Source organism: Cicer arietinum, chromosome 7 (assembly GCF_000331145.2).
Source record: "Cicer arietinum cultivar CDC Frontier isolate Library 1 chromosome 7, Cicar.CDCFrontier_v2.0, whole genome shotgun sequence".
Taxonomy (NCBI): Eukaryota; Viridiplantae; Streptophyta; class Magnoliopsida; order Fabales; family Fabaceae; genus Cicer; species Cicer arietinum.
The window spans coordinates 8476049-8497453 of record NC_021166.2 but is presented as its reverse complement, the minus strand read 5'-3'; the positions used below and the strand labels follow the sequence as shown (position 1 = coordinate 8497453).

The 21405-nt window shown below is 32.1% G+C and overlaps 3 protein-coding genes and 1 pseudogene across 6 annotated transcripts; 3 read left to right on the top strand and 1 right to left on the bottom strand.

The window, feature by feature from the left end:
• Positions 1–244: 244 nt before the first annotated feature.
• LOC101515709 (protein IQ-DOMAIN 31) lies at positions 245–6442 on the top strand. 3 transcript variants are annotated; one of them, XM_004508708.3, is made up of 8 exons: positions 245–341; positions 482–521; positions 1832–1929; positions 2372–2626; positions 3325–3528; positions 4252–4326; positions 4643–5744; positions 6025–6442. In XM_004508708.3, exons 3-8 carry the CDS (start codon positions 1846–1848, stop codon positions 6054–6056), a joined length of 1752 nt encoding a protein of 583 aa, XP_004508765.1. In that variant the 5' UTR covers positions 245–341; positions 482–521; positions 1832–1845; the 3' UTR covers positions 6057–6442. The 3 variants fall into 3 exon arrangements, with proteins under 3 accessions (XP_004508765.1, XP_004508763.1, XP_012573589.1); XM_004508706.3 differs by having other exon boundaries at positions 2369–2626; XM_012718135.2 differs by having other exon boundaries at positions 254–364; positions 2369–2626.
• A 1336-nt stretch (positions 6443–7778) lies between these two features.
• On the top strand, positions 7779–15621 carry LOC101514956 (ABC transporter A family member 7-like). Of its 2 annotated transcripts, XM_004508703.4 has the most exons (18): positions 7779–8037; positions 8116–8434; positions 9135–9214; positions 9341–9536; positions 9943–10062; positions 10144–10268; positions 10770–10928; positions 11288–11450; positions 11527–11652; positions 11752–11835; positions 12444–12805; positions 13103–13303; positions 13396–13505; positions 13603–13687; positions 13950–14078; positions 14185–14290; positions 14419–14507; positions 14969–15621. In XM_004508703.4, exons 1-18 carry the CDS (start codon positions 7954–7956, stop codon positions 15266–15268), a joined length of 2838 nt encoding a protein of 945 aa, XP_004508760.1. In that variant the 5' UTR covers positions 7779–7953; the 3' UTR covers positions 15269–15621. The 2 variants fall into 2 exon arrangements, with proteins under 2 accessions (XP_004508760.1, XP_073219980.1); XM_073363879.1 differs by lacking the exon at positions 10770–10928.
• Positions 15622–17297: 1676 nt separating this feature from the next.
• Positions 17298–19593, top strand: LOC101514398 (uncharacterized). The gene is made up of 5 exons (XM_004508700.4): positions 17298–17601; positions 17700–17749; positions 17933–18056; positions 18153–18251; positions 18699–19593. Exons 1-5 carry the CDS (start codon positions 17433–17435, stop codon positions 19316–19318), a joined length of 1062 nt encoding a protein of 353 aa, XP_004508757.1. The 5' UTR covers positions 17298–17432; the 3' UTR covers positions 19319–19593.
• Positions 19594–20052: 459 nt separating this feature from the next.
• Positions 20053–21405, bottom strand: part of LOC101508498 (probable serine/threonine-protein kinase PBL3) — a 3083-nt pseudogene continuing 1730 nt past the window's right edge.

Below are 21405 nucleotides of genomic sequence, written 5' to 3'. Positions count from 1 at the left end.
AACTACCATCTTTTAATCTCACCCACTCTCTGCCTCTCTCACGTGTCCATCATTGCAACGTAAGTTCTCACACTCACCCTTCGATCAAACCGTATCTTATCAAGTCATTGCATCGAACGGTTAAAAACGAGGGTCGTAACTTAATATCGTGAACCTAAATAACACATCGTTATTTTCCAGCAAATTATCCAACCTTTTCAGTTTCTAATACTTTTTTTTTCGATTTTAATTTTTTTCTTCACTACTCCAGCTAGCACAGTCACAAAGAGAGAGGAACAAACAAAGCAACCACAAAATTTATGCAGCTTTAGATCAACCTCTCTGTGTGTGTCTCTTCTATGGTACATACAGCTTTCTCTCTAGTGTATTTCTCTCTTCTTATTTCTACTCACTTTATATATTTCTCTTCTTATTCTGAAAGAAATGAAGACTAAATGATTATTTTAATTCTGTAAACTAATAATTTGGTTCTGGTTCTCAGGAATGGTAGATTTGAGGTGAAGAGGTTCTACATTGGTAAGGTAATTGTTAGATCTAGCCTTAAACATGATGTTTAGTACCAAATTTGGATACTAGTTCATTGATGAAGCAGAAGAAGTTTTACGTGTTTAACAGTTATCGATTCAAGTAGATCTCGTGTGTTCTAGGGTTTCTCTTTTGATCTATTCTTTTACACTACATTCTCCGGTGTTATGGAATTTCTAGCTTTAGTTTCCTCTTAAAAGATTTTTATTACTATTTGTGCTTCTGTTTTCTCGATTGGTTATTGTTAAGCTTTTACTATTTGTTTAGATTTGTTGCTATTTCAATGAGATTGAGACATTAAGCGTAATTTGTGGTGTGATTTGTTTAATCTTTTGAGTTCTGTACATTTTTGTTGTCGGTTGCTTACTGTGGAGATTATTACAAAAAAAAAAAGTCAATGTGTGATGGTCCATTCATGTTAAAAAGGAAATATGATGGCGTTTTATTGCACAAGAGAAAAGATGCAATGAATTGTGCATGATGTCTATGTTATTGTTAATAATGAGTCAAAAAAAATGTTACCGGTTAATAATTGTTTGGTCATTATTTCTATAAAATTTGGCGGATGTGTATGGCTTGCATGTTACCCTATAATAATTTGATCTTAGTATTAAAATAATATTTCTTTTACATTATTTAATAATTAATTAATAATGTATTAATTGAGGATTTCTTTCTTTCTCAATTTTTGTTGTTGAAAACAACGACTATTCTCTGAGAACAACAACACCCTTATTATGGCGAATGGGAAAAAAGTTGTTGTTCCATTTTATCCAAAAATATTTGCTTGAATGAGAAATTATTATTTTTAGCACAATTAAATTAAATTAGATGTCATTATCAGATGCATTTTGTTAAATCGAGAGAGTTAAAAATATATTCTTGTTTAACATATTTTTTTGTTCTTGAATTATCATGGTATAGCTTAAATATTATTATAAATTTAACAAGATCTCCTTTCTAGTATTCCTAAAACCAATGTTTTCTTCTCTTAAAATCACAGCATTTTACTTTTGTGAGTGCTTTAGCTAACCAAGCAATGGTGGGCATGCTTGTTTTTAGTTTTTCTCACTGATTCCTGCATATGCTTGGGTGGCTATAGGCATGGTGTAACAGTTCACAGTTCACTTTCAATTGCACTAACTAAAGTTGATTAAATTTGTGGGTCTAGTTAAGTAAGCATCGTGCATGATTTCAGAATAATTTGTATTTTTTTGGTGTAGTTTAGTTCGTTGCCTATTTAGAAATATGAAATGATAATCATGGTGTCCAGTTTAGAGTCTGATATTAACTTTTTCTGTCATAGATCTTGGTCTTGCAATGGGTAAATCACCAGGAAAATGGATCAAAACTGTACTGTTTGGGAAGAAGTCATCCAAATCAACTATACCAAAAGGAAGAGAGGTAATACTATGATATTTAAGGCGACATCAGTACTCTGTTCATTATTAAATTACATTCATATTTCATGAATACATTCCCAAATACATGTTATTTGAAGTTGTGTTATTCCTAAATGGTATCATCTGTTCTGTTGTTAGTCAAATGTTGTCATGGATAGACAGAATGAAAGCAGAAAAAGAGGAGACAGATGTTATTCTGCTTTGCTGCTGTTGCCAGAATTCTAAAATTTCATTTGACACTTTGTTTACAATGCACCAACTTTGTTAGCATCATTTACAAACTATATAAGATTATGCACAGGGACAGTTGCAATGGATCATAAGTGCTGTTATATTATTTAAAGTATCACTCTTAGAATGCATTTTCTCAACAAAAATGAAAGTACTTTGATATGACCTGTAATGAAAATCCTGACTTATTTTACAATAATATGATTTAGAAGCTTGTTAATCAAAAAGAAGGAGTTGTTGCTTCCAAGGTTTCAGAAACTGGTTTGGCTTTAGAGCCAACCTCCAATACTATTGCTGGACACGAGGAAGACCTGGAGCTGGAGAATAAAGAAGCAGAAAATGTTTTATCTGGAAATCAAGTAATCGACACAATAGAACCTGTTCATCAAGATGCACCACTTGATCCAGAGAAAATGAAGCTGGAGGAAGCAGCTACAAAAACACAGGCTGCTTTCAGGGGTTATTTGGTATGTGACTAACTGTTTTATAGATATTTTATCAATTAAACTGTAAAACATGAAAGATATTTTGAAATTTAAAGCACACTTTGATTGTAAACTCAATTATGATAACATCTGCCTCTAAGGCTTTCGTGGATCAAGAAATGGAGTTTGGAAGATTTAATCTTACTAGAGGCTAGAGCACAACCAGAAGCTTAGTGGAGAGTTTAGTTATAGTTATTTAGTTATAGTTATTATAATCCCTTAACTTTTATAATTTGTAATTCACTTTTGATTATAAACTTGTGATCTAAATTTATGAAATTGGTTTTGAAACTTTGACATATTATGTTGTCAAGAGCAGCTGTCAAGCAATGCATCAATTGCCTTCATGTTCTCTTTCTCTAAATGGAAAAGCTAATGATTTTTTTCATGCCAAAACTACTTCTGCTTTCTCGATGGAGATTAACACCACTCGGTTCTCACTGATATGTCACTCTAGATAGAAAACCTTACTTCATCAATAAGTTTGTTGCTTTTTGAGTTCTTTGCTGTTTCTGTTTATGATTAATGGATAACTCTCAAATTTGTCAACGAATAATTGATGAATGGACATGTTTTTAACTTATTGCTGCTATCTTTTTTGAGGATTGATTGTGTGAGTTCTTATAAGTTGTAATATTTGATATATTATGCCTCAACTAATGGAAGTGTCTCTAATGAAGGCTCGGAGAGCATTTAGAGCCCTAAAAGGCATAATAAGGTTGCAAGCACTTATTCGCGGGCACTTGGTTAGAAGACAAGCTGTTGTTACGTTATGCTGTATGTATGGAATTGTCAAATTACAAGCAGTTGTTCGTGGCCAAAGAGTTAGAAAATCTGATGTTGGATTTGAAATTCACGAGAAGTGCAATCTCTTGAAGCTTCAGGTTATTTTTTCCAAATCTGATTTCTCTTTACATCATTTATTTGTCATGTTATTTACATTATTCTTGAAGTTCTTATGATTAGTCCGCCCGGAGGGAAAAATATGCAAGTGATAAACATGTCTGATTATCTTGGTTCAAGTTTTATTCCCATTAATCATGGGCAAAATTGTATTGAATTTACTTGATTTTCTTGCTCAAATTAGAGCTAAATGGTTGTATTAAAGATGATACTTCTGCTGAGCTGGTAGCACATTCAAAATAAGGACTTACTGTGCGAATAATGGGGAAACTTGTTGATTTTAAGCTCCTGCCCCTTCCTGCGCTAATGAATGGGGTTTATTTTGAACAGTGTTGTCAAATAGCTGCTATTGAGGCGCTTATAGCATAGCAGAATTTGGACGAATCGTTATTTTCCGCGATCCGCAATTTACAACATTGATTTTGAACTGTTTTGAACTACTAGAATTATGGATGTATGTTGTCATGCAATACTTTTTCATCTTATTCAGAAGTTGGTGCTTCTCACAAGTTGTTGTGAATTTTCTTCAAAGATTTTTTCTATACCACTTATTGTATATGTCTATATGACGAGTACAGCCTCTATTATTGAACAGTCTGTTGAATTTCTAATCAGTTTCTTTTTGGCTATTGGGTAGTGCACTTCAAATATTGTAAACTGCTGTTACTGCTATTGATTTTCTTTCTCAATGTGTTTTTCCTTAGGATGACAAACCTATCAAGCAAGTTGGTATATCTGGTAAAATTTTGAAGCTGTCAGCTAATAATTTCATCCGTAAGGTAATTTACATTGCATCGTATATGTGTGACAACATGACAAGTTCATTTTTTGTGTGGCTACAAAGTCCAGATGAGTTTCCTTCTAGAATGAACAGTGCTTTAGATTAGAAATAAGAAAGCACGTTTTTGAAGTGAGGAAGTAGGGTATGGCTGCCTTGATTTAATTCTACTCTCTAAAATTTAAGAGCGGTACACCTTTTCTTGCTCATTTTAGAACAGCTTTTTCTGTTTCATTTATATTGCTTCACGCCTGCGTCTATTATATGGAGCACATATTTCTATAACAATTTCCCTTTTGTTTTGGTTATTATTTCAGCTTATTGCTTCGTCAACTACAATAATGGCACTGCGTTTGCAATATATTCGTGGTGATCCAAATTCTGTCCTAAGTTGGTTGGATCGCTGGTCAGCATCTTGCTTTTGGAAGCCAATTCCCCAACCTAAGAAAATTCGGGATACTAGGTCACAGAAAAAGCAGGGTAATATTTCAACTGGAGAGGCTCAAATGAGTAAGTCAAAACGCACTCACAGGAAGCTTCCTGCTGCGAATTTTGACCTAGCCCCAGCACAAGCAAATCCCGAGTTTGAAAAACCAAGACGGAACATAAGGAAATTTCCAACCCAACCCTCGGATCCTGCGGTGGAAAATCCACAAATTGAGCTTGAGAAGGTTAAACGTAACTTGAGAAAGGTTCATAACCCAGTTGTTGAGACTGCAGTTCTGCCAGAAGCTGAATCTGATACTGCAAAGGCACATTTGGAAAAGGATGCAGTTGCCTCAAGTGTTGCTGTTTCAGAACAAGGGGTCATTAGTTCTAAAGAAATTATCAATAAGGAAGCAACTATATCGATTTCCAGTCAGCCGGATATAGGAATAACTACTGGAGATTTAGCTACTAAGGAGGTGTACAACACCCCTAGCAGTTATCAGGTGAATGTGGAATCAAAGCCCTTAACAGATATTACAAGTAAAGATAAAAACATTTCTGATGATGAAGTGAACAACGACCCTATAGATTTATTAGATACTATTTGCAAAGATGAAAATTCTCACATAACAAATGGAGATTTAAATCACAAGGAAGATCAATCAGGCAGTGAAAATCAGAAACCAAGCCGAAAAGCCTCAATTGTAGCAAAGCAGGAACGAGCAGAGAATGGTTTGCACAATAGTCCGACAATTCCAAGTTATATGGCAGCAACTGAATCTGCAAAGGCAAAATTGAGGGCTCAAGGATCACCAAGATTTGGACAAGATGGAAGTGAGAAAAACAACAATGCTCGGCGACATTCTTTGCCATCTTTAACTAACAGCAAAATCACCTCGCACTCTCCTAGGACACAGAGACCAGCTCAGTCAGGTGGTAAAGTGGGCCACAAAAGTGACAAAGCTGTATCATCTTCTAGAGATGGAAATGGTATGTTTTAGTGTTCCTCCTGCCTAGTGGTTTGGCAAATTGACCCAATAAAAAGTGGTTTGAAAATATCGCATTGCAAAATTTACCTTTAATTAAAATTTCAACTTAGTGCCATGTCACCTTTAAGTATTGTGACAAATAGTAGTTCTATCATGCCAATTAATAATATATTTGAGATAAATTTTCTGGTTCTTAATAGTCTAAATTTGATTGCAGTATATTCTGGTGTATTTTTCTTCATTATGATTTATGATCGTCAACTATTCTGTTCATCTGGCAGGAAAGGTAATTCAAGCAGAATGGAAGAGGTGATTTGAGGATACTTTTTTCGGAGTTGACGTGAAGAAGTTTAAACTCGTGAGGTTTGAGTTATCTTTGATGGAAATTGTTGAATTGACCAAACTATAGGTGTGTTTGATCAGGTTTTTCTTCACTTGCAGCATTTGGGCGTTTGAGGGTGATTTGTACATTATAGGTTTTTAGTTTTGCATGAAGCAGCTATACCAAATTTATGTCCTGTTTGTTTTCGACATTATTGTTGGGCTGTCTATATTGTTTGTTTTTTCAAGTTCTTTTTTCTTCCTGAAGTGTGTATGATCTTAACACGCACCTTCGTAGGTGTTACAAAGTACTTGTGTGCGGCGAATTTCGACCTAAGTTGGTAACATGAATGTGCTCATGCTAGATTTCTTGAGTTACTTGTTGGCATTTCATTAAGTTAAGTACCATCACTAAAAACAAATAAAGCCAGTAGAATTACCTTTGTCGAGGATGGACCTGTCTAAGAATTTGGGTTTGGATTATTGTTTCAAATTTTGATGATGAAGAGAAGTGTTGGACTTGGGATTTGGGAAAAACATATTTTTAGTTTGGTTCAATTTTTGTCGAGGAAAAACATATTGTTTCAAATTTTCCTTGAATAACATTAAATTTTAATATGTTGATTCAATTTCATGCATTGAATTGTTGATCTAGAAAGATTTTTGGAACTCATCTCAAAATTATGAATTATATTCATAATTGAATTTCTATTTTCTGATTTCATATTATTGGTGCATTATTAAATATATTTTAATGATGTTCACATTTGATTAAATCAATCATTAATGACTGAGATTCATTAAAATCAATTTTCTTATGTTAAAATTGACTTTTCATCAATTAATTACAATACCATAAAGTTTTTGAAAAATGATTTTTCTATACAAAATACATATGTATTCCATCCCAGTCAAATATTTTCTACATCGGTAATTGAAAAATCTCTAAAAAAGTAGGACTATTCAACCTTCTAACTTCACACACTAGTTATATCATTAAATTTTATCCAAAAATATATTACGAGATTAATATATATAAAATTAGTCAAAAGAAATAACTAAATAAAATATTTTTAAGTTGGTAATACATAGTAAATATATACTTATACCACAATCACAATGATATTAATTTTGAGAAAAAAATGAACCTTAATTAATAATTAATAATTTTTGTATTTTAATGATTTATTTGTTTTGACTCAATTGTGATGATTTCTTAGTGTAGAAGCATTATGTATTCTTATCATTAGTAGGGTGGAACAGACAAATAACGATCGTGCTTTACACCCTTAGTAAAAATCCAAATATCTCCACGTTGATAATTTTACTGACAGCGACTGACTACTAGTACTCGACAAAGTACACACTACACTGTATATGATGATAAATAAATAACCATAATTAATTAAATTAATAATAATATTTGACTTAGTATAAACTTTGTTGAGAGCACTATAAAAAAAAAATAATAATACTTCACTTCAAGAGAATATCAGAAATTAATTTTAAAAAGCCACGTTTCGTATTGGCTTCGTGGTTTTCCACTTTTCCTTAAGTCTCTCTCTAATTTTTATAGACTATTATTCTAAAACAAAAATGAACGAGGCATAATATTAAATTAACCGCAAGAATCTAATTACTATCATAATTAGAACAATAAAAAAATAGAATTACCAAGTGATAATAATAAATATGAAGTACGATTGAGCGAGTGAAGGAGCAAGCGTAAACTCTAACTACATATATAACGGTATGTGTTCGAGTAAGCTGAGAAAAACCAAAGACACGAAGAAAAGCAACAAGGTTGCAGTGACAAACACGCACAACTAAGTAACAACATTACAAAAAGTGCTGGTTGTGTGTGTCTCTGTCAAATCAAAAACAAAAACATGGTTAATGTAAATCATTCCCCTTCCCCTGCTACCTTCTGGACTCAAGCAAACGCACTTCTGAGAAATAATTTAACCTTCCAGGTACAAAGCATGTCATAATTAAATAAATTAATATTTGCAATTCAATTATTCAATGCTAACGTTTATATTGTTTTAAAGAAACGGAACAAGAAGGCGAACATTCGGTTGATTCTATTCCCATTGATCCTTTGCATCTTACTGGTTCTCCTTCAATATGTAATCGACACTCAATTGGATAAACCAAAGTTTAAATGCGGTTGCGAATGTCCTAAGAGCGATATATGTGATGAATCAGAGAAGGTTTGTGGGGTGGAGTATTCCGATGAGACTCAACTTGTTACATGTGCGATTCCTAATCCAACTGAATGGCCTCCTCTCTTGCAACTTTCTCAAGGGAAATGGTATCCAGCTGTTTTTACCACGCTCTTCACCGCCCAAAATCACTCCTTTGGACAGAGTATAACACGTTTTATTTTTTTATTTTTTTTCAAAATTGCAATTTGATTTTTTATATGTTTGGTATCATATTGAGTTTGCCAGAATCACCATGATCTTTAAAAATATATGACTTGTAGCTTAGCGTGATTATGACAAACCTACGTGATATTGAACATACACTTTTATTCAAGATTATATCAATGTAAATTAATTTATGGTTGGATATCTTCATGATAAATTGAGTTAGTGTGTGTTAGATTTTGCTCTCTAACATTAATTGATTTTAGTTAAAACTAAGTTGGATGTAAATTGGTTTATTTTTGCATACGTTCATGTGAAGGTGAGTTGAACAATAACTTAGATGTAAAAATTATGTTTGGAGTAAAAAACTACGTATCCTAGCTTTAAGTTAGAATGATTCTACTCAATGACATCTAAGTATTTAAAATTAATTTTACAACTCTAACATCAATTTTAGTTTATCTAAAAGTGGAACCAAATGTACACTTAGTCAATAAATTTAAGTGAAGTTTGAAGGCAATGCTCCAAATCTCGACTTTGAAGTTAGAATCGTCTATAGAGGCAAAAACAGTTCTACTTGATAACATCTAACATAAAAATCAATTTTATGATTTTAGAATTGCTTTGTATAAGTGAAACCAAATATGCATTTTGCCTTTTTTGTTAGCCTAATGTTCACTTGTCTTTTCTCTGCACAGTTGTGTCTAACAATATGTTTCCAAGTAACTTCACCATGGATTTATCTGATATCAAGGGTAGTTTGGCTTTAAATGTGCTGGTGAGTTCTTTTTTCTTTTGCTACTAGCAAGTATTTATTTGCCTGTCTAGATCTTTAATATTATCTATTGGTTTATTTATTTCTGTGGATTCTGTTGTTGGTGATTAAACTGTGAAAATAATATAGGGATCCGAATCATTGGCCGAGGACAACAATTTTATTGAACCTGCTTTCACTTCGGAGCTTCCCATTTATAATCTACAAACTCAGTGCCCTCAGGACAACATTGCATTCCCAGCTCAGTTCCAGATAGGAGGCGGTAATGAACAGGAAGATACACACACATTTCCAATAGAGATAGGAGGCAGGGCATTGACTAAAGGTATGGAACATGAACATCCTCGTCATGACAATGTATGGTAACAGACACGAAATTGGAATGCATGCTGACAGAAAACTAAATATTCAAATAGTTAGTTAGCGAGGATACTTAGCTGTAGGCTCATCGCACTCTTTTAAAAACCTTGTCTGCTGTATTTGATGAAGGAGGCTATGTGATATTTATTCTTGTGGTTGTTGACTTGAACCTTAGTCTTCATTATTGTTTTGAAAAGCTTGGAAAAAAAATCAAATGGGAGCGTATAAAAAATAATGTTCAATATTTGTCATAAGTGCTGACACAGTAACAGATTGTTTTAATACATTTACAAATTTAGGTTAGTAGAATGTTGTTTTTATATAGAACTTGGAGTTTTGTTAATGGTTGAATTTATTTTCCTGTGATGTAGAAATCAAATGTGCCAATGGTATAAATTTATGGCGTAACAGTTCTTCTGATATCAATGATGAGATATATAAAGGTTATCAAAGTGATGACCCAGAAGGACAGATCAATGATATAGTTTCAGGTACTTCTACTATCATTATGTTTCAACATAGATTTATGGAAGAAAATACTCATTTTTATAGATTGTGTTGACCTTTTGCAGCTTTTGATTTTCTAAATTCAAATGAGGATGCATTCAATGTCACTGTATGGTACAAATCAACCTTCAAAGGCAGCAACAATTTTGGTCCTACTCCATTGTTGCGGATTCCTCGTTCCATAAATCTGGTATATATCTAAAACCTGTTTTAATTGTTTCATCCTCCTTGCTGCTATCCTAAATCCCTGATAATGAATATATATAATGCTATGAAACAGAAAACTCAATCTCTGCTTAAAAAGAACTTGCAACTTGGTAGCCTGTGCTATGAATCTATCAATTTTTTTTAAACTTTACATTAACTTTGAGTACAAAAACGTACTTGGTTCATTAGCAATAGGAATAGATTTGTACTTGTGGAAACACTTGTCCAGTCATTACAACTTCCAAAATGCATAATTTGAATGGAAGAAATTAGTGAAACTATGATAGTGATGTACATGCAGCATTGAGCTTCTATATTGCAAGTTTCAACGCTAATTGCATCGGTAAATTTTATGTATCTAACATAATGATAATAATTCCTCTTTGTATACATGTTAAACTTTTATTAAAAAATACACGGTTCTTTCTTTATCTGAATCTTGGAAGATAATAGTGACCGATATCTAGCCTTATTATGCATGCAGATATCAAATGCCTACTTACAGTTTCTACGTGGACCCGGTACCAAAATGTTATTTGAGTTTGTAAAGGAAATGCCAAAATCTGCAACCCCAATTAAGATTGAGATAGCGTCTCTTCTGGGCAGTCTGTTCTTTACATGGGTCGTTCTGCAACTTTTTCCAGTAAGTGTAGAAATATGCGAACAAATATATCAGTAAAAAATAATTTGTTTGTAATAAGAGAAGTTGAAAGAACTGAGAGGACATTACTGACATTGTATTGCAGTATAGATAGCTATTGGCCAATTTTGATTTTTGAAATAACTATGATATTCTTACCTATCTCTAAATCATCTCTATATCATTATATGTCTGTAACCATGATGTAAGTAAACCTTCCTTTTAGATTTTCAAGTCTTGAAACAATATATGACTCGGAGTCAAAGTCAACAATTGTATCTAACATCCAATGCAAACACAAATAGATGTTTTAGTGTATTTATCTGTTCAACAAGAGTAAACTCTATATGCATTTTATGTAGGTTGTTCTGACAGCACTGGTTTATGAGAAGCAACAAAAATTAAGAATCATGATGAAAATGCATGGTCTTGGTGATGGGCCATATTGGATGATTTCATATGGTTTTTTTCTTGCCTTATCAGTGATCTACATGGTTTGTTTTGTGCTATTTGGCTCAGTCTTAGGTAAGAATATAACCATTTAACTGTCTGTTTCTCGACATTTTCCCATTCCGTCTGATGCTTCTGACTTCATTTTCAGGATTAAAATTCTTCACGTTGAATGACTACAGCATCCAATTCGTGTTTTATTTCATCTATGTAAACTTACAAATTTCACTGGCATTTTTGTTGGCTTCCTTTTTTTCAAATGTTAAGACTGCTACAGGTTTGTTGATAGCTACTTCAAATTATTCACAATAATGGGTGTATTAATGTTTTCTTTTCTCAGATCTCTTAACCTGACTTGTGTTTTTTATATTCGCAGTAACTGCATATATAAGCGTCTTTGGAACTGGTCTATTAGCTGGCTTTCTTTTCCAATTTTTTATTCAAGATTCATCATTTCCAAGTAAGTTATATGACTGAAGAATGATATTATTCCAAGTTGTTCATATGGTTTCCATTTATAATTTAGCTTCCAGTATCAAAAGACTGTCATAAAAAGGATCTTTAGGCGAAGTGGCCAAATTATCTGTATGACTGGCTAACATTGTTGATGAATGCTGATGCTGATTACATTAGAAAAATCCTTTGTTGTAATTGTTTCATTTATCGTGATTAAACTATACTCTACAAGAAGCAGGGAAAAACTAAATAATGCTGCATATGAGAAATAACGTTGAGTGGCTAGAGACCTGACTCAGTTTAAATTCAGTTCAAATCCATCCACGTTCCAGATGTTTTGTCCTAAGCGTGAGGGGTGTGTTGAGAGTCCACATTGACTAGAGAGATGGCATAGAACATGCTTATAATGTTTAAGTAGTTCTGACCTTACAAGCCGGTTTAATGAGGTTGAGTTGGTTTAGCTGAACGAGGAGAGCCGCAATATAGTTTACTAGCAATGCGATGTTTCTTCGAATTGATAGATTTCACATCAGTCATCTTTATATGTATCCCATGCCTCTGTTTGCAGCTTCTAACCTTGTAGCTTGTTGATTTCCTATGCTATTTCTTCAGGAGGGTGGATCATTTGTATGGAGTTGTATCCTGGGTTTGCTTTGTATCGTGGGTTGTATGAGTTTGCACAGTATGCCGTCAGTGGCAGTCATTCGGGAACTGATGGTATGCGATGGCAGGATCTGAGTGATAGTTCCAATGGCATGAAAGAGGTCTTGATTATCATGTCTGCTGAGTGGATAGTAGTGCTTTTTGTTGCTTATTACATCGATCAAGTATTGTCAACAGGAACTGGAAAAAGTCCTCTTTTCTTCTTGAAAGGATTTCAGAAAAAACATCTTTCACCATTCAAGAAGCCCGGTTTTCAAGAGCAGGGGTCAAAAGTTTTGGCTCAGATGGATAAACCCGATGTCATCCGAGAGGTTAGCTTTATGTGTATTGAATAAACGTATTCTTAATATATGTCCACCTTATGGATTAAGAAATTAAGATAGCTAGTTCTACTAGAGAACCAAATAACTTTCCTTTTGGTCACAATTTTTCCTTTTTTCAAACATCAGTTTTGTATTATAATGAGTTTTACTTCAATAGAGCAACTCTTGTGGGGTTCTTGTTGAAGTGGATTTTAACTTTAAGAATTAGTTCTTAACATATTCAGCATTGGAGATGAATGAATTGACTTACATGTATATTAAATGATTTCTTCTTTTTGTATTAAGAGGGAGAAGGTGGAGCAGCTGCTACTTGAACCAACCCTTAATCATGCAATTGTTTGCGACGACCTAAAAAAATTCTATCCAGGAAGAGATGGAAATCCAGGAAAATTTGCAGTAAAAGAATTATTCCTTGCTGTGCCTAGAGGGGAGTGCTTCGGTATGCTCGGTCCTAATGGTGCCGGGAAGACTTCTTTTATCAGTATGGTCAGTTAAGAATTGATTTTTTTCAATAATTTCATCATTTGAATGGTTTTCTTTTTAATTCATAAATCTAATCAGCTTCTTTGTGCTTATAGATGATTGGTCTCACAGAGCCAACATCTGGTGCGGCATATGTTGAAGGCCTTGACATAAGAACTCATATGAATGGAATATATACTAACATGGGAGTTTGTCCACAGCATGAGTAAGCTGAAATTCCACCAATTTTTATGTTTTTCATGAAATCAAATTTGTATCAATTGAATGAAGTTTCTAATTTTTTTTTCCTCATGATACTATAGCTTGCTGTGGGAAACCTTGACTGGTAGAGAGCACCTACTTTTTTATGGAAGACTTAAAAATCTTACAGGTTCAGTCTTGACTCAAGTAAGTTCACTCACTGGAACTCTTACTGTTTGAAATATTTAGAGTTTAATTATGTTAGGAGTGTTACGTTATACAAATTCTACCTTTCAAAATATAAATAGGTGTTTAAGGTTATTGAAAGCAATGAAATTAGAAAGTTGGTATGCCATAATTCTTATGCGATATTTTAAGACAACGGTATGAAGAAGTAGAACATCATTCCATATTATCATTTGTTTGTCAGGGATATTTTAACTATTTAGCTTCCATTCTTTTGTTCTAGGCAGTAGAAGAATCTTTGAAGAGTTTAAACCTTTTCCATGGAGGGGTTGCTGATAAACAAGCTGGAAAATACAGTGGAGGGATGAAGAGGAGGCTTAGTGTTGCAATTTCATTAATTGGGGACCCCAAAGTTTGTTATTCTTTTCAACCCAATCTGATCATTTTTTTATTTTTCATATTTAAAAAAAAAAGATGATTCAAGTTTTCTTATTATGTAAATGCCAATTCAAATTTAGGTTGTTTATATGGATGAGCCAAGTACTGGATTAGACCCTGCTTCAAGAAAATGTTTATGGAATGTTATCAAGCTTGCAAAACAGGATCGTGCAATCATTCTGACAAGTATTCTCTCGCTCTTTCATGGATTTTGTCGCACTATATTTTACTCGTTGTTTATGCTCTAGATATATTAGCTAGACTGTGTTATATTTGATTCCATAACATGATAAATTTTGATTTTATGCTTTCAGCACATTCTATGGAAGAGGCAGAGGCCTTATGCGATCGATTAGGAGTATTTGTAAATGGTAACTTGCAGTGCATCGGAAATCCAAAGGAGGTACTTGCTCAAGTGATGTGCTTTAATCAAAGTGTATTTCAAAATGAAACTGTTAAATGGGTTTGCCCATAAACTGTTATTTTACTGATCCGGATTCCCCAAATTGCATGCATTTATGCAGTCAGCAGCTCAGCAATCAGATCTTGATTGAACGGCTCAGATTTTGAGTTCACTAAAATGGTTTTAAAAGTATTTGAAATGCTCACTCGAATTTGAGCCAATCGATAAAGATCAAACTATGCTGTACTGACTGCATGAATGAAAGAATCCTTAACTGCGTGGTATCAGTAAGGTCATTTATCAGCATTTATATGGTTAATGTATGTAGATTTGAATGCAACTTTAAAACTCCAAGCTGCATACATTTGTACTGTTTTTTCAATTTAGTGACAAATATAAAGTGCCAATTTAAACCATGTATATTTTGACTTTTTATAGCTACTTTTGTTGTTTTGTCATAGCTAAAAGCCAGATATGGAGGAACTTATGTGTTGACAATGACAACATCTTCGGATCGCGAGAAGGATGTAGAGAACATGGTACAACAGCTCTCTCCAAATGCCAACAAGATATACCGTCTTTCTGGAACTCAGAAATTTGAGCTGCCAAAAGAGGATGTTAAAATAGCAAATGTATTCCAAGCTGTTGAAATTGCAAAAAGAAACTTCACTGTTTTTGCATGGGGTTTAGCAGATACCACATTAGAAGATGTCTTCATTAAGGTAGCACGTGAGGCTCAGGCATCTGATACCTTGTCATAATTTTTATCCACTATTCAAGGTTAATTAGTAGGCAAATGCTAACGACCACCCTTAGTACACTATAGTCTACATGAAGTGTACAAATTCAAGCGTTGGAGTAACCAAGTTAAATTAATATGAAGTAACAAATGGTTAGATTAGATGGTAAAATAGTCTATATATACGAAATACATGTTAATTCATATTTGATAAGCCTTAATGTTATCTCTACGATTTATATTTTCAAATTTTAAATTGGGGTTTGTTTGGAAATTAGGAGGGTATGAGATGGGAGGGGTTTGAGTTTATGTGTTTATTGATAGACAAGTGAGTCTTTAATGAATAATAAAGGGAGAATTTTAAAATATTTGTTATGTGGAATTTTGTTGCACTTCTTGGATGTTTTGTAATTTTTGACAAATTAGAAGTAATTTTCTCTAAGAAATAATTTATTGCAAAATTTTACAATCAGACAAACCGGTTTTTCACTTATAGATAAATTAATCTCATAAATTTAACTATAATAAAAATGAATCAACAAATGTTTTTATGTAAAATAGTCTCTATGATGTGATATGTATATGAACACATGTATTTAACGTCTAACTCATATTTTTTAATGCAAAAACTTGATAAAGAGACCTATTATAAATTGCGCAACAAATTTATTTATTCATACATTTTAAAGACTAAAATAATAAATATTTATAATTTTAAGAACCAAAAACAAAAATTGTTAGCATATTTGTAAAGGATTAAAAACAATTTCTTTTTCTTTTTTATTTATTTATAAAAACTATAAATAAATATATAAAAATTATGCATTTCATACTATATTCGATCTCATATATAAGATAAAATTTGTCAACAAAATTAATATATTTAATTTAAAATTTAAACTAAATAAATCAACTTTTATTAATTAAATTTTCTCTTTGTATGTAAGACCACATATAATAATATATAGTAGTAGTTGATTTTTATAATTCAGTTTTTTTATTTAAAAATTAAGTTATCTATTAAATTTAAAACATGCTATCTTGACTTAAAATTTTAAATTAAGAGTTTTTCCTTTGAAAAAAAAATTAAAATTAAGTGTCTTAAGTTAAAAACATACTACTGTAACAACTAATTAATAATTTTTTCCATTAAAAAACAAACAAAAAATTATAAACTCAGAATTCTGCGATTGACTAATTATAGTTAAATCCCATCGTCGACTTCTACGAGGTCGGTGGTCATTGAATGAGATAAAGGATCTAATTTAAATATATTTTTTCTATAAAAAGTTAAGATTATACTTTATTAAAGTTAAGATTGAAAAAAGAAAAATAATAAGTCTAAACTTATCCATCATCTTTAAAAGCAAAATAAATGCAAGATGTTTTATGTTTGATGAAAATAATAATTAGATTTTTTATGTTTTTCTTATAACACATATTTTTTAATTTTTTTTAAATTTTTGATTAAATCATTTAAATATTTATTTTTTTAATTTAATCATTTAAATTATATTATATTTACATCGTTACTCGTTTATTTCAATTTAAACAACGATCAATGTAATTAAAAAAAAATCTTATCAGCATTAACTCTCTACTAAATATTGTAACAATAATTTTTTTGCACTAATCATTATAAAAAAATTATCAAATCTTATAAATAATTTATATTTTTTTTATTTTTCTATGATCATTTAAACACATATATAACATCTAAAAATTTAATAATAAATGTATATCCGTATGATCAATATTATTAATCTTATACGTTTGTAAAATAATTTAAATAATCAATTCAATAAAATTGTCAAATTTAATAAGCTTTATATATAATTTAATATAACTCAAATATTAATATTAAAAATAAAATATAACTTAGATGATTAAATTAAAAAAATAAAATGTCCAAGTATCTGACCGGAAAGTGAAGTAGGCTTGATATGTATTTTGCGATCCTTAAACGATGGTATCAACTTATCAAGTGACACACATCCGATGACAAACCTTTCCTTATAACACAATTTGAGTTTATCCAATATCATTAACCTAATATACTACATTTACCTAATCCAATTTTTGTGGGTCCCGTTTCCTCCTTCTATGTAATTTATTTAAGTTAATCTTTGCGGAATAATTTGAGAGAGAGAAATAAGATCACTCATCGGTGAAATTATTGTTCAACAATGTCTGATGTTTCGTTATTGTTTTGTGCTCTCTTAGGGCTCTTGGTTCTCACTCATGCACATCAACATGAGAAAATTGGATTTTATGAATTGAAAAGAGGAAATATGAGGCTTAATTTGACAAACTATGGTGCTACAGTTATATCTGTTATAGTTCCTGATAAACATGGTTTGATTTATTTTCCTCCACTTTTGAATCTCAAATATCTTTGCTCCTATATCCCACATTAACAAATCTATACAATTTTTTTTATCTACTTTTAACAGGGAATTTAGCTGATGTTGTTCTTGGCTATGATTCCATTAACTCTTATGAGGTATGATCAATTCATTCTTTTATTATTGTTTAATTTGACAAATTGAAAATGAAAATACAAAAATTAATAAAAATTTATTGGATGAATTTAGCCACTTGCATTTTACTCTAAAAATATTATCATCTAGAGTAATTATTTTTTACAGTGACATATTAGTTTAATAAATGTTGAAATTTGCTGCAGAATGATACATGTTACTTCGGTGCCCTTATTGGGCGTGTGGCAAATAGAATTGGAGGAGCTCAATTCACTTTGGATGGCAAAACATACAAATTGCCAGTTAATGATCATGGGAACACACTCCATGGTATGTTAATTAATATTAATATATCTAAGTGTCTGATAATTTACATGCCATGATGCATTATGTACATTTTCTGATTATTTATTGATGAAATTGTAGGTGGCACCAAAGGGTTCAGTGATGTTATATGGACAGTAAAATCTCACCGGGAAGACAATCATATAACATTTACCTACGACAGTTTTGATAATGAACAAGGTTCCTACTTTAATTTAACTACTACTTCGTATATAATTTGATTATTCACAAAGTTTTTCAAAAAGATACATGAACGCAATTTGCAATGGGACATCAAGATTTTTCATGTCATCGTGACTGCGACACCACATAAGTTTTTTTATGTTGCCAGACTGCGATAAATGCTACATCAATCTCATTTGACTATAGTTCTTTGTAATATTAAGGATTGCATACGACCATTACCACAATTGAAAACCTTCGTTGCAAATTTTGTATTTTGATAAATATTAATATATACTTCATCTGAAAAAAATATATGCAGTAAATATATCTGAAAAGTTATTGTATTTGGTTATACTATGCACACACATTGATGGTGCTCATAATCTAATGCAGCCCCATGATTTGGTCTAGCCTTAAAACTAACATTTTCCGTGATTTTCTTTTTGAAATAAAACTTTACAGGTTTTCCTGGAAAACTTGAGGTAAGTGTGACTTACATGTTGTTTGGAAGAAACTTATTGGGTGTGAAAATGATTGCCAAGCCAATAGACAAAGCCACACCAGTGAATCTAGCACAACATACTTATTGGAACCTAAGAGGCCACAACAGTGGTGACATTCTATCTCACATTGTTCAGATCTTTGGTTCAAATATCACGCCAGTAGACAATAATCTCATCCCAACAGGAAAAGTTCAATCAGTGCAAAACACTCCATATGATTTCCTTAAACCAAAAAAAGTTGGAAGTCAAATTAATGAGCTTCCTGGTTTATATGACATCAACTATGTGTTAGACAAGAATAGTCAAAATCACTTAAGTAAGGTTGCTATGGTGAGAGATCCTGTCTCAGGAAGGAAAATGGAGTTGTGGTCAAATCAACTTGGAGTGCAGTATTATACTAGTGGCATGTTGGGTGATACCAAGGGAAAGGGTGGAGTCATATATCACAAGCATGCTGGAATTGCTTTGGAGACACAGGGTTATCCTGATTCAGTGAATCATCCTAACTTTCCTTCTCAGATTGTACATCCTGGAGAGACATACAAGCATTACATGGTTTATAGATTCACAGCTAGCTAAATTTATTTGTGACATTCAGCACATAGTGATTTTTAATTTTTCTTTTTTGCTTAGTAGTTATCAATTTATTTTTATTTTTGGTTGTTTTTTTATTTGAAGACAATTGTTCTATGGTTTTTGTTTTATTCACTTCATTGGTAGTAAAAGAGAAAAAGTAATGTGTGTGATTGTGGTTTCATTGGTTGTGAACCATCATAAAAGTAACCACATATTGTGGTTTCAGTGTGTCAACGAAAGCTAAAAATGACCATGCAATTGTATTTTTTTTCTAACAATTTGTTATGTTCTATTGAGGATGAGGATGAATTTCAGACTTTTTATCATTCCACTTTTTAACTTAACCTTTGTAATGCAAGCCACGCAATTATAGAAACTAATCATTCGAGCCAGATAATACTACAATAGACAAAAAAAACTCTCCTAAACTTTTATTATGTTAAATTTCTACAACTTAATTTGAAGCCAATACATTTGATTATGATTAAGTTAAAAGAGACTTAAACCATCTTATTGAAGCGCTTTTGTATTCTATAGACTATTTTAATTTTTAGTTATTTGTCTTTTATTATTTAACTTATTGTGTTTTCTATTACACATTTCAATAGTCATTTTGTTTAGTTTAACAAAAAAAATAGAAACAAAAATATATTATTTTATCTTGTCTAATTTTCTAAAATATTTTGACATTTTTAAATAAATGGAGAGTCAAATCAATCAGGCCAATCCACCAAGAATAATAAAATAACCCAATCCAATCATTTGGAGAATAGGCAAATCAACCAATCAACCTAACACAATCATTTGGAGAAAATACACACGTGTTACATTGTCCTCTTACAGGCTGAATGATGTAAAAATTTCCCCTCAAAATTAGGCTTCAGATTCTCTATCTCATTGGACTTGAGACAGGTTTATCCTCTAATCTAGATGGACTAGTTGAATGTCTGATGACTGGCAATTGTTCCAAAGTAGCCAAAACCTCAGACATTTGTGGTCTAAACTTGGCCTCACTAATACATTGTAATGCAAGAATTGCAGCTGTATAAGCTGCCCTCTGTGGATACTGTCCTTCTAACTTTGTGTCCATAATCCGAAACAACTTCCTTCTATCACCCAAATATGGTCTTGCCCAATCTACCAGATTATGTTCCACTCCTGATTTTGTTTTATCCACCGCATGCCTCCCTGATAGCAGTTCCAATAGCACAACTCCAAAGCTATAGACATCGCACCTCGAAGTCAGCCGACCTGAAAAAACGCCACATAATTATCTTTTATGATGAAATCGAGCAATTACAGCGTAGAGGGTAGTTAGTGGACAATCAGATAAAATATATATCGGATAAAAAGTTATTGAGCAATGTAACACTGTCCAACTGTCTTAGGTAGTTTAGTTTGTGCATGATGCATAAATGGACATGAGAATTGTTGATAAAAAAAGATAGATATAAGTGAATGACATTTATGAAGCCTCAATGGCAAGTTAATTCACACTTTTGAGTGATATGATATCTATGAAGTCAAGTTTTATTTGAAATATCTATTAATAATTCAAACAACAGAATCTAAAAGCAATGAAAATCAGGGAGATGATACCAACAGTGTTTTTATAAACCAAAAAGCATTAAATCAAAATATAAGTTTAAGAAGAAGAAAACAACCTGTAGCAATATATTCAGGAGCAGCATAGCCTTGAGTGCCAAGGACTTGAGTAGAAACATGAGAACGATCACCAGTGGGCCCTGCTTTGGCCAATCCAAAGTCTGAGAGTTTTGCATTAAACTCCTGCATTAGTAGTATTTAAACACATTAAGATGCCACACTGCTAGAAAATACTAAAGTTAAGATGAACTTTCAATCAGCAAATTCAAAGTGAATTATCCGTTCAATTTCTGTATGCATTTTATTTTAAATGCCTTGAAAAGTGAAGAAGGGATAAGAAATAAAGATCCATCAAAAAGCAGGTTATACCAACACGTTTTGATCACAGTAACATGGTGGTGCTAATATTTAACTAACATACCGAGTCTATTAAAATATTAGAAGCTTTGAAATCGCGGTAGATAATTTGTTGATTAGAGTCGTGT